The sequence below is a fragment of the Furipterus horrens genome, unplaced genomic scaffold (genome assembly GCF_987537825.1).
Source record: "Furipterus horrens unplaced genomic scaffold, mFurHor1.1.pri manual_scaffold_7, whole genome shotgun sequence".
NCBI lineage: Eukaryota > Metazoa > Chordata > Mammalia > Chiroptera > Furipteridae > Furipterus > Furipterus horrens.
Window position 1 is genome coordinate 135,087,083 of NW_028327177.1, and position 12,104 is coordinate 135,099,186.

The 12,104-nt window shown below is 42.4% G+C and overlaps 1 protein-coding gene across 1 annotated transcript in view; it reads left to right on the top strand.

Moving 5' to 3' along the window:
* Nucleotides 1-12,104, top strand: part of MYRIP (myosin VIIA and Rab interacting protein) — a 196,000-nt gene that overhangs the window by 161,305 nt on the left and 22,591 nt on the right. Inside the window, exon 11 of the mRNA XM_090284952.1 lies at nucleotides 6,525-6,764. Coding sequence (XP_090141078.1) covers nucleotides 6,525-6,764 — 240 coding nt within the window. The remainder of the gene's footprint in view (nucleotides 1-6,524; nucleotides 6,765-12,104) is intronic.

Consider the following 12,104-nt stretch of genomic DNA (forward strand, 5'->3'; position numbering starts at 1 on the left):
CTGTCCACCCAACTCCCTGAGTTCGCCGCCGCTCCGCGGTGGGGAGGAATCAACAATCAATAGTTCCCATAATGACGGGTATTTAAGACTTTGCAGCGGTTGATGTTATAAACAACACTGCAGCGAATACCATTGTGCAGGTCTCTCTATAAAAGTACAGGAAGTAGAACTGCTGACTCGAAGGTCTTTAATTTTAATGAGCACTTGCCAAATTAAGCTCCCCAAACCTCGCTGCAATTTTGCCTGGCCAGAGCGCACTATTTGAGTATGTTTTCTCCTATCGTCCACAGTGCTTAGGGCTGTTAGTCTGTTAAATTGTCACCAACTTACCTGAGGGAAAGAATACATTTCCTTTTAGTTAACATTTTCATAGTTACTACTGAAGTCGAGTTTTTTTTTTCTATACTTAAAGCTATTTGCATGTTTTCTTCTTTGAAAGATACTTTTACCTCCTTCTATTGTTTGATTGCAACATTTGCCTTTTTCTTACTGATTTTTATGAATTGGTTTTATTTTGTAATTATATTGTGGATTTTAGTTTTCTGATGGTTACACATTGACAATATTCTCCCTAGTTTATCACTTCTGCCTTACCTTTATTTAAGTCTATTTTACATGCAAAGGTTTGTTACTAATAATTTATCAATTGTTTTTCTTAATAATAATTTGTCAATTATTTCCTTTATGTTTTTTATTTTGTACCTTGTTTAAGAAAGCTTCACATCCCAAGATTATAAGAATATTTCCCTAATACTTTGTAGTTTTGTATTTTCCATTTAGCCCTTTAGTCCATCTGTACTTTACATTTCTGGATGAAACGAGAGGTGAAATCTAACCTTATTTTTTTGGATTAAATATTTCTCACCAAGTCATTATTGAATAACTCCTCCTATATCTGCTGGCTTCAGATGCCCTTTTAAATATATATTAGCCTTCTTTTATTTCCATGAGCCTGTTTTTTTACTCTCTTTTTTGTTCCATTCATCCAGAATTCCCATTTATGTACAAAAAAAAATTTATTTTAATTACAAGAATTTTATAGCATATTTTGGTACCTGACAGATGGTCTTGCCTTTACTGTTCTTTTTGTTAATGACATTTTATAAATGTGTCTTGGCTTTTATCAATTCTTTTACCCTTATAAATGACTTTTCAAAATCTGCTTTCAAATACCAAAACAAATAACTTTTTAAAGTTTTGATTGAATTGCTCCCAACGTATTTACTATACATTTGGGAGTAACATACGTCTTTATACAATTGAGCTTCCTGCAAGCTCCAGCCTCCTGAAGCTCATACTTGTTTGCCTTCCTACCTGTCAGTCTTCATTTCCCCAAGTCCCCACCCTCGGGCACTGTTGTCTCCATCCTTCTGTGGCTTCCTTCCTGTCTATCTCGTTAGCTGGTGAGTCACCCAGATGACGCAGCAGCCTGGATCTGCTGTTTCACTCCCGGCTGCACCCTTCCCCTCATCTGCCAAGATGAGCAGATGAAGGCTGCTGAGCGGGGACATTGTTCCCCGCCGCCTCTCACTTCGTCCCCGACCTCAAATCTTCCCTCACGCGTAGCCTGGCACATCGAGTCTCTCTGCAGCCTGTCATCAGAGAGCTGAACACATCCTTCTGTCCTAAATAAACTCCAACGCCCTGCTGTACAGAGGTGACATGACATTTGGTGGTCAGGATCTCTTCTCCAACTCTCGGCAGCAGATAATTTTAGTGTTGGGTTGAAGCCTGAAACAGCCTCATTTTTCCTTTAGACAAGGGTGGGCAAAAGTAGGTTTACAGCTATTAGTACACAAATCACAGGTATATCCTTGTGTTACTATTGATTAATTATTGTATTATTTTCTATACCAACCAACAACTGTAAACCTACTTTTGCCTCACCCCCGTATGTAACCTTTGTTTCTTCTCTTCAAAATTTATTTGATTTGTTGTTTCTTTAAAAAGCAAACATTTTTGCCAGGATGGTAAGTATGCGTTTATTTCAGACTGTGGCATGTGATATGTGCTCACTCAGGTACTCTTTCAACTCAGGAGCATTTTCTTATATCATTGGGACTATTGCTTCTTCCAGGCCACTCATCATTTGTATGTTGGTATTGACTCTGTCTTCCATGTCTCTGTCTACCCACTTCGATCTTTTCCTCGGCCTTCCCAAGTTTGTCCTCCAAGTCACTCATGTTCTCCCAAGATTAAGTCTGCCGTTCCTCCCTTCAGCTGCCCGTGCTAATCCTCTAGTGTTGTTGGGTTTTCTTCTGTCTCGTGTCTCATCAGGCTCCCCGTTTCATCTCATCCTATAGTCTTTTGGGCTGGGTGCTTATCCCCTATAACTTCCACCACTTCACTGACTCTCTGTATTACTCCTTTTTAATGAAAATCCAAAGCCACTCACAGACATTGTATCCCAGTTGTTAGTAAAAGTTGCGTGATGGCTTCAAGCTAACTTTTGCTTTTTTGCTCTGCTGTATTTGTCCATAGGTTCATGTTCACATTTTCTGTTAGTCATTTTTGAATAAGGATAATGCTGTCCCGACCCCGCTGTTTGCCAATATCTAGCTACTCAAGTCATTTCCCCTCTGCTCGCTTAAGATAGGAGTTGTTTTCCTCTCTCATGGCCTCACTACAGGTGTCTTTGAACAGATGGCTAAGAGCCCAGCGGCATGCTTATATATTGTATAAGTGAGAGGATAGAAAACAAAACTACTGTATACTTCTCCATGGTTTTTATAGTCTCCATCCTAGGGCTTTACATTTCATGACCCCACCTCCTAAGATGTAGCTTGGCACCATACCTAGTTCTTCCCTTTACCCGTGTTTTTGCATGTTTGGGGGGAAATACATTTTTTTAAGTGGCCATAAAACAGGGGAGTATTAAGGGACGGTAGGGAGTAGAGCTTATCTTTGGATGCCGGAGAAGCCCACCACCACAACAGAAGGCTCAGAGGCTGTGTTTTTGTTCGTTTGTTTTATGATGAGCATTTATCTTACGGACCAGGGTTTGAGGTTGGGAGAATATTCTTACTACAGCAGGTCCTTTGAATAACATCATTTTGTTCGTCATTGTTTCATTATAACATTGGTGAGAATATTAAAAAATTGATTCCTAGCCAGGGCCATTGTTTGGGTGGACTTTGCATGTTTTCCGCATGTCTTCCTGGTTTTCTCTGGGGGCTCCACTTTTTCCTCACATCCCAAAGATGTCGATTCAACACGGGAGGAGACAGATACCGTGTCACTCCTGAGTCGGACTGCACAACCATTCTCGGCGGTGCAGATAGACTCTTAAGAAGCTACACCATCGTCTCTCGAGACGGACGGCTGCCGACGACACTGTCCCAGTCTGAGTGAGTGTAGGTGTATGTGAGTGGCCCTAGGGTGGGCAGGCATCCTGTCCAGGGTGGGCCCCGCCTTGAGCCCTGAGGTGCCAGGATAGGCTCCAGATCCTTGCAACCTTGAACTAGAATAAGGGCGTTAAAAAAAAATGACCTTACTTGTTTTATTAACCTTTCTTAAATGTATGTGTAGCTCGCCTTTATTTCAACGTTTAATATTAGAATTATTTTTGGTCTTTCTTTGGTGATCTTTTTGTGATCAGAAATATGGCTTAAGAAGTTGCCTTTTGTTTACACCCATTAGCCTATGGTAAAATTGGTTTCATTATATGTCGAATCACTTAAAGTCACAGTTTCCAAGAACCTATCAACAGCATTGAAGACTTACTGTAGCTATTTCTCTTTGAAGATGTAAATATTTGTTTATCTGCTTCATAACCCTTACGTGGCTAAATATTACCAAGTTATTTTTGAAGCTCTGGAGGCTTTTGATAATGATGCTTTCATCATGTTTACGGTGTTACACCCCCCAGGTGTCAGATCCCTGTGCACATGATTACAGGGTCCTTATTGAGCTCTAGGGTCACCCCTTAATGTTAATACAATGTGCAATTCAAGTAAAACATGAAGTAGATCTTTACAGTTTTCAGAATTCTGTTCTTTAAGCTTCTGCTCTGGTATCACCTATTCCAATTTCCCTTCCCTGACAACATTCACGTCCTCCGACGAGGTGAGCCTCACGAAGCCCTCTAAGCCTCACCAGACCCTCACATGTGTGTGTGTTGGACCCCGATATATCCTGATACTATTGTCAGGTGTTCCTCTTGCCATCACACCGTGAATTCCACCAGAGCAGAAACATCGTCCCTCTCGCTTTTGAGCATCCGTGGCCATCACGGGACCCAGCACGTAGTAGGCACTCAGTACATGTTTGCTGGATGTGGACTCAATCACCATTGACCAGTTCTTCGTAAGTTCTTATATAATTAAAAAAAACATAGGCCAAAGAAAAGCAAAGCAGAGTTAAGATGGGTGTGTTAAATCTATTGAGTGAGATGGTAAGAGAAGGTTATCAGGTGTGAGTCTGTAGCTGGTTGCTGACTCCATGGCTGATGTGGGGCATACCACCACAGCAGCAGACCAATTATTTGCTAGAAGAAGCTCAGTTCCTTTGGCTGATGCTTAACCCTCTGCAGTCTGATCCAGGCTGTTTTCTTCTGACCCCCAAGCTCCCCACTCTCTCTACTTCTAGGCCTTTTCTTCTGACTGCACCAAGCAGTCTCGCGTATCCCGGGTCTTGCTGGTCCTGCTGCTTCCTCATTAAGAATGCCTGACCTCATGTCTGCATATTAAAATTGTCCTCATATTTCAAGAACCTGCTCAGAGGTCTGTGATGCTTCCCTGTGTCCCCCCAACAAAGGAATTCCTCCTTCACAAGCAGGACTAGAAAAAATAGTCATTTCCCATCGACCGTTCTTCACATATCAGTCCAGCGATTCTGTTTTTCATTTCTATAACCTATTTCGTTCTAATCACCTTTATGTATTCAGCTGCCTTTAACATTTGTTCTATTATAAATTGTATCAAACACATTTGATGCACAAATATCATTAAGAATGAAAGACTGTCACTCATCTCCTTCACAGGACAGGGCGGTCCAGATTCTGGTTGCAAAATGGATGGGATAAAGCCCTTCCTGTTGAATGACTGAATGAAAATACCATATTTTTGTCCTTATTCACACATTGGTTGCTCATTGATTCTCGAGTTTAAGATAATTCACCTAGGATGCTATCATCTGAAGACTCTTAGTCTGAGGTTTTGCATATACAATCAACTTTACCGTCATTGTTAGAGTCCAGAGAGCTGAGCTCCTCTTTAAATCCATCTACTGAGTCACCCGATCATTGCAATGTGCTGTTCCCTGTCAGTTTCTTCTCTTTGCCAGTGTGAAGTTTTGGATTCTCAGTTGTATGCAATGAACTAAAAACAAACCCAAAATAGTGATTATTTATTTCTCTACTGAGTCATCCTTCTAGGCAATTCTATTCTCCTGTGTTATTGTCTCAGTCTCTTTTAGCATAATTGGGAATAACCGATGAGTAATAATGAAAGATATTTCCCAAGATGATGAAATAGCAAAATGTTTCAAAAGATGGGAAAAATAAGATCACAAAGATCCCACTGTGTACCTTAGGTTTTTTAAAGGGCCCCATGCATCCATATAGTACGTGTAAAATAGAATGAATTATATTTTATTTAAAATATAAGTAAATTTTTTCTTTATCCTTTGGAAGCCCTTCACTAAATAATAAAAACCAAGAAATATCAAGCCTTATGAAGAGATTGAACAACTCAAAGAGGAAACTCAAAAACTAAAATTGGGTCTCATAGACCCTGATGGTATGCTGAGGGTTATCTTAACATTCTGTAGACATCTGTCCAAGTCAAGGTCAAGACTAAAGTGAGGGTCACAGCCTCCATGTCCTCCTGGAGTTCCTCATAGAAGGAGCTTAGGAGATATTCACCAAGTGGAGAACAGGATCCATCGATGTAATTACTAAGCTAGAACTGTAATTATCAAGGGAATATCACACGGTATTCCTTACAAATGTGCAAGGAACTTGCTCTACCTAAAAATGTGGCCCTTTGCCTAGAATCCTGTTCTTCCCTCTCTCCCTTTAAGCTGGGTAACTGCTATACTTGGAATGTCAACTCAAACATCACTTCCATAAGGAAGACTCCCCTAACCCCACACTTGCAAGTGGCCCTCAGTGGGCTATCAGAGCCCCCCTCCCACCCCACCCCCGTCTCTGCAGTCACCACAGTGACAGTGTAGAAGGTGTTAATGTGTCTGCTTCACTAGGAGGGGACCAGGTTGCTCAGCCTTGCCTTATCGGCACCAGCACAGTGCTGCCCAGGCTGGGTGCTCAGTACGTATTTTGTGAATGAAAAACACTGATGGCTTCCAGCGCATTTCTGAGTACAGATGCTCTTCTGCCTGAACCCTTTCACAAAGGGTTAAGATGCATATATTTGAGAAAATAAAAGCAAAAAGTGAATGTCCATCTGAAGAGGAAGCAGACCAGGTCAGAGAGCTGTTCCTTTCCTGGTCGGTGTTACTGGGGACAGCAAGCCATGTGCCTATAGCAAAGGCATCCTCAGCTCATGATTCCCGTTTTCATTCAGGTGTCGGGTGATTTCTCAGAGACTGACCCCAGCACTGAGACTCGGCACCCCTGGATGGGCACAGACACCACGGAGGAGAAAGTAAGGAACAAGTTGTTCGAGTTAGCAATGAAAATGAGCGAGAAGGAGTCTTCTTCAGGGGAGGACCAGGAGTCTGAGTCCAAGACAGAGTCTGAGAACCAGAAGGAAAGCGTGTCCTCGGAAGACAATAACCAGAGCATCCAGGAAGAGCTAAAGAAGGTAAGGGCTGTGAATCCCCTACAGACAGCTCGGTTTCTGCGGCTGGGGTACGGGGACAAGTTCTGTATTTGCACAGAGATGTGTGGGGGTCCCCAAAGAGCTCTCTCTAAAACGGCCTTCCCCGTGCGCTTGGGAGAGCCTAGAGAAGCCCTTCTGATTAGATCTGAGTGATTTGATCGAAAAAAGAGCATTGTGTTTTATGGAAGCCTTCCAAGACTTCTCAGCTCCTACCCACTATCCTTCATCAACATGACCCTTCGGTCCTAAGTCTGTAATTTCATGCCCATCACACCTTTCACTGGTAAGGAGCAGGGTTACCCACCCTCCCGTGAGGAATCTTGCTTGTGGATTGGGAACGTCGAGCCATCCCTCTTTTAGTCAATGATGAAGCCTCCTGTTGTGGTCTTTGTGTGGAAGTGACCTCCTGGATCATTTATCTCTGCCGTGTTCAGACTTGGGTTTGTTTGTCTCAGCCTCAGAATCCTGATGTGAAATCCCAGTGTTATAAGCAGATTAAAAACACTGTTACTCTCCAGCCCCACCCTCCTCACACCCCTCCACCCCCTGACTAGCCAGCCCCTGAGTTCCAAGTGGCCTTGTTGGAAAACCACAGAGGATAGACTGAACCACTTGAAGAAAGGGCTCCCAGACTCCCTGCTTCCAGTCAGTGCTCTGCCCCTGTCTTCCAGCATGTGCCTGGGTTCCCTCGACAGCTTCTCCAAACATGTTCATGCAGGACTGGGCCACTTCAGTGTCGGGATATCCCTGATGCCCCCAGCAGAGGGGGGAGAAGCTGACACTTGTTGACTGTCTCCTCTGTGTCTCATGCTTTGCACATACTGTTTAGTTCTTTAATAAAAACTCTTGGATGTAGATACAGCTCTTTTTGCAAAAGACATAACTGAGGCTAATCAGGAAGGAGCTCACCCAAAGCCCACAGCTGGAGGGTTTCAGAGCTGGGGCTGCACCATAACGTGGCATGGCACCAAATGATTGGCTCCTTTCTTTACGACAAGTTGCCTCTTCTGTAACTCAGATAAGCTCTTGTCTGGAAACATCTAGATTTCTTTGCACTTGTGATTAGTTTCCTCCTGTTTTGAGACTATGCCATGTAAGCCAGCAAGTTACTGGTAACCCACGTGGATACATGAATGAGCCCCCTTTATCTGCTTAACAGCCAACTTGGGGTACCAGGGAGTAGCCAGGCCAGCCTCGGAATGACCCCAGGTGGTCAAGAGCAGGCCCAGAGGGAAGTGGTGACCATCCTCCATGGCTGAGCCCCTGAGTTCTTCAGCATCTCAAACTCTGCCTTTCACTCATTCCCACCCTGCCCTCCGTGGCCATCAAGTCCCCACTCATGAACCTGCAGGACCCTCTGCCTGTGACAAGCACACACCTCTCTCCCCTGGCGTGTCTGTGGCTTGGAGAGCAGAGCTCGGCCTCACGGGCAGCCCCTCCCTGGGGTGTGGGTTCCAACCCATTGCTTCCTCACTGGTCACCGGCTCTGACCCTCTGTTACTTGAACTGATGCTCCATTACCGTCACACTTGTCTGCTAGAGAATCAGATGGTCACTGAGGGATATATCCTGTTATTTCTCACAACGACTCTGCATCCTGCTGGCTCGGTATTCCCAAGGCTCCAAAAACTCATGTTGTGCTGGTGGCAGGCCAGGCCAGATGAGTCAGGCGCTCCCAGCTCTCCTCTGCCTCCAGCCTACCCTCTCGGGTCACAGCCCCCATCGGGGCTCTGTTTTCCTGGGCAGCGTGGGAACATGGAAAGGAGGAGCCACAGGGGGAAGATCGCAGGGACTTCCTCAAGCCCCCCATCCCACCCTGTGGCCTCGCTGAGCAAGATATTAGGAGAGTTGCTCTTATTCAAACTTCTAACTGTGTCAGTTTCTCAAAGTTTAAGTCTTCCCTCCCCAACCCCTGCCGCCCCACCTACCATGAATCAATGAATTAAATATCAGCCGGGTATCATTTGCCGTGTGTAAGAATCCATGTAGCAAAGAGAAAAGATAATTATTTTTTCTCCGTCTGGCATGGGCTACTCTGATGAAAGGAAAATCGAAATTCAGGTTTACATACTGAATATTATTTAGGAGCCAAAGGGCATAGAGATAGAGGTCAGGATGAGACTGAGTTTGAAACACAACCACGCAATTTACAAGCTCCGCCTGTGAACTTGGGTTAATGTCTTAGCTCACTGCCCCTGCTTAGAACAAGCCATGGTAAAGTGTCTTTGTTTACTAATTATTATCACAAGCCGCTGAATCATTGTGCTTTAGTTTTCACAAGGGAGTCACAGACCAGCTGATAGTTCTCACATTTATAGTTTCATGGAACATTTCTCATCGAAGTACTGAGACTTCTATAAACTAAGAAATGTCTTTGTGTGTCTTCTCATGGCTGCTCCCCATTTACTAACATCAGGTCACATGGAAACACAGTCCTGGTCGGTGGTCAAGGAGACAGGTTTATTGGCTGTTGTCGGAGAAAACCCAGAGCCTTGAGTTTCTGGAGTTTAATGTGCTCGTGACGCACTTTTTGTTGACATCACAGTGGTGACATAAAATCAAGTACTGTCCATGTGTATTCCACCCTTGTGAAGTGACGCCATTTGCAAGAGGTTCACTGTCTTCCATCCCAGGTAGCCCTGGATGACGGAAGAGTGGCTTTGTCTTTAGTTGGCGCTGAAGTGAGCGTGATGTTAGATACTCACTTGTACCTTTATGAACTTCTCTGATCTCAGTAGGCCGCGTGCCTGTGGAGGGATTAACACCTCTTTTCTAACTTTCTATTTAACCATTGCCCTAGGAAAAAAGAGAAGCGTTAGCTGTCCACGTAGAGTTGCAGCTCTTATGCACAGTGCTTGGACAGGTGAGCAGGCTCACTTCATGTGGCCATTGGCTTCATCCATTCCCACAGCTGTGTCCTGTGTGCAGACACAGGGCAGAGCCTGCCCGTCTGGGAAGACGGAGTTCCAGGTTCTCTCCTGGATCACTGGGGCTTCAGCCAAACATTTTCCTCTCTAGGCAAAAGATGAACTGAGCACCAGAGAAAGACTGACCAGAACACAAAGATTCCTTAAAGCCTCTCTAAAATACAGGTGCTATCCGAAGGGTCAGGAAAAACCAGTGTTACATCAGCCACAGCGGTAGAATGGGACCTTGGACAGATGTGGTTTGAAGAGTAGTTCTAGAAGGCTATAAGTAGAAAGGTCTAGAAAACAAGGCACTGGTTTAGAGCTCTGACCCTACTAAAGCCCCAAAGTAAGACACCCTAAGGGTAGAGGACCGTGGGAGGTAAGAGGGGAGATAAGAGAAAAGAGAAACTGTATGTCTGAAGTTCCTCAGAATACACAGGACTGTGCCCTTGAAAAACATTCTGGATGGAGAGAATATAAAAATGGAAGAAAGGGAAAAAAGGAAGGAGGGATGGAAGGAAGGAAGGAAGGAAGGAAGGAAGGGAGGGAGGGAGGGATGGAGGGAGGGAGGGAGGAAGGGTGGTCTCAACTACAAACACAAGCACCAAAATCCCAAATAAAATGATAGCAAACTAAATTTTGCAATATTAAGAGATACACGAGCCATAACTAATATATCCATTCTGAAAATGCAAAAATAACATTAGTAGCAGGAAACCTCATTTAGTATGTATTATTTTTTTTTCCCTTGGGTAAACAGGAGTTTTTATTTTAAATTATTCAAAATTTGCGCACCTGGCAATATAAATCTTTACAAATAGATAACAAGTAGATTTGAGAAATCTGACAGAGTCTAAGGTTTTGTTGAGTAATTGTGTTTATGTCCTAGATTTCTGAAATAATTGGTGTTTTTGGTCTGATTTATTCCCTTAATTATACAGTGCATATGTCTGCAGATACACTCGTTAGTATATCCGTTACCAACTGTCTAAGTCTGCCTAAGTCTCTTTGAGTCTTATTTGTCGAATGAGGATGAGAATGAATAGTTCCTTGGGTTTCGGGAAACACTAACTGAGATGCTGTACGTGAAAGTGCTTGGCTCAGGGTTTGGCACATCACGAACACTCAGATTTTTTTTTTCTAATCAGAATTGTGGTGTCTAATATCTGTTGGGTTAGGGGGAAGACGCTAATTGCTTCACTTTTGAAAGCTATGTGGGGACATTTATTGGGCCCTCTGTGTATTTTTTAAAAAAAAAAACAAATCACAATCTCAAATGATGCCAAAATGGTCCTTGGAAAAATTTAATACATACTACATTTAAAAAGCTCTCAGTGAAAGAGATAATTCTGATCAAGAATACCCATTTCAAAGCAATACAGTGAAACCCTAGAGAGTTTTCCCTGAATGAGACCTCATTGTAAATATCGAAAAACATCTTGAACATCATAATATTCTACTATTGATCAAATAAATACATAACAAAGAGTTGTGAATGTAAATGCTGTTACATAAATGTGTATTTTGTTAACTAAAATGGAATGTGCATATGTTTGAGAAATAAGAAATATGTGTGGCTTTAAGATTTTTTATATTATAGGTGAGTAATTTGATATTGGCAATAATTTTTTAAATACTGATTATTTCCAAAGAAGTAAATGAGCAAACCTGGCTCTGGAAGTGATATAAAACCTGAACAGACCATGGAAGAGATTGTTAAAGTAGTCAAAGAATTATTCCTCAGGGAGAAGCTAGACCCGGTGTCTCTGCCAATAAAATCCATCAAATGTTTATGGTACTAATTATTCCCATACCATTTAAACTGTTCTTTAGCATTAAGAATTTGAAAGTATTCAAGTTCATTTTATTTATTTAAAACCTTGATCTGAATTCTGACCCAAAATTCACACACCACTGAAAATTTTCATATTAATTCACTGGTTAATAAACATTTAAACAGTCTCAGTGTGTTAGCAAATTGTTTCTAATTACATAATGAAATAATTTACAATGGCCAAGTAGGATTTAGTCTAAGAATGTAATTATATCAATTTTAAGAAATTTATTAATATTTTCCATTATATTTATAAGTAAGAGGGGAAAAACATGGTTATCTTGTTAAATTCATAGATTTGTGTTTGACATAAAGTAGGAAATTCATAAATGTTGAATGAAGAATTAATTCCAAACAACAGCCGATCAAGTTAAGCAACCATTCCTGATAAAATAAGGTAAAAACTCAACAGCAGTATCTGTTAGCCGTTTGAGGATTGCAGACCTCTTTAGGTATTTGATGAAAGCTATGACCCCTCTCTCCATAAAAGTGTAAAGAATGGCAAATATATACATTCGCACACACGCATACACTCCCTGGACGAGTCTCGCCCACCCATGCATCAGATAGTTGGCACAC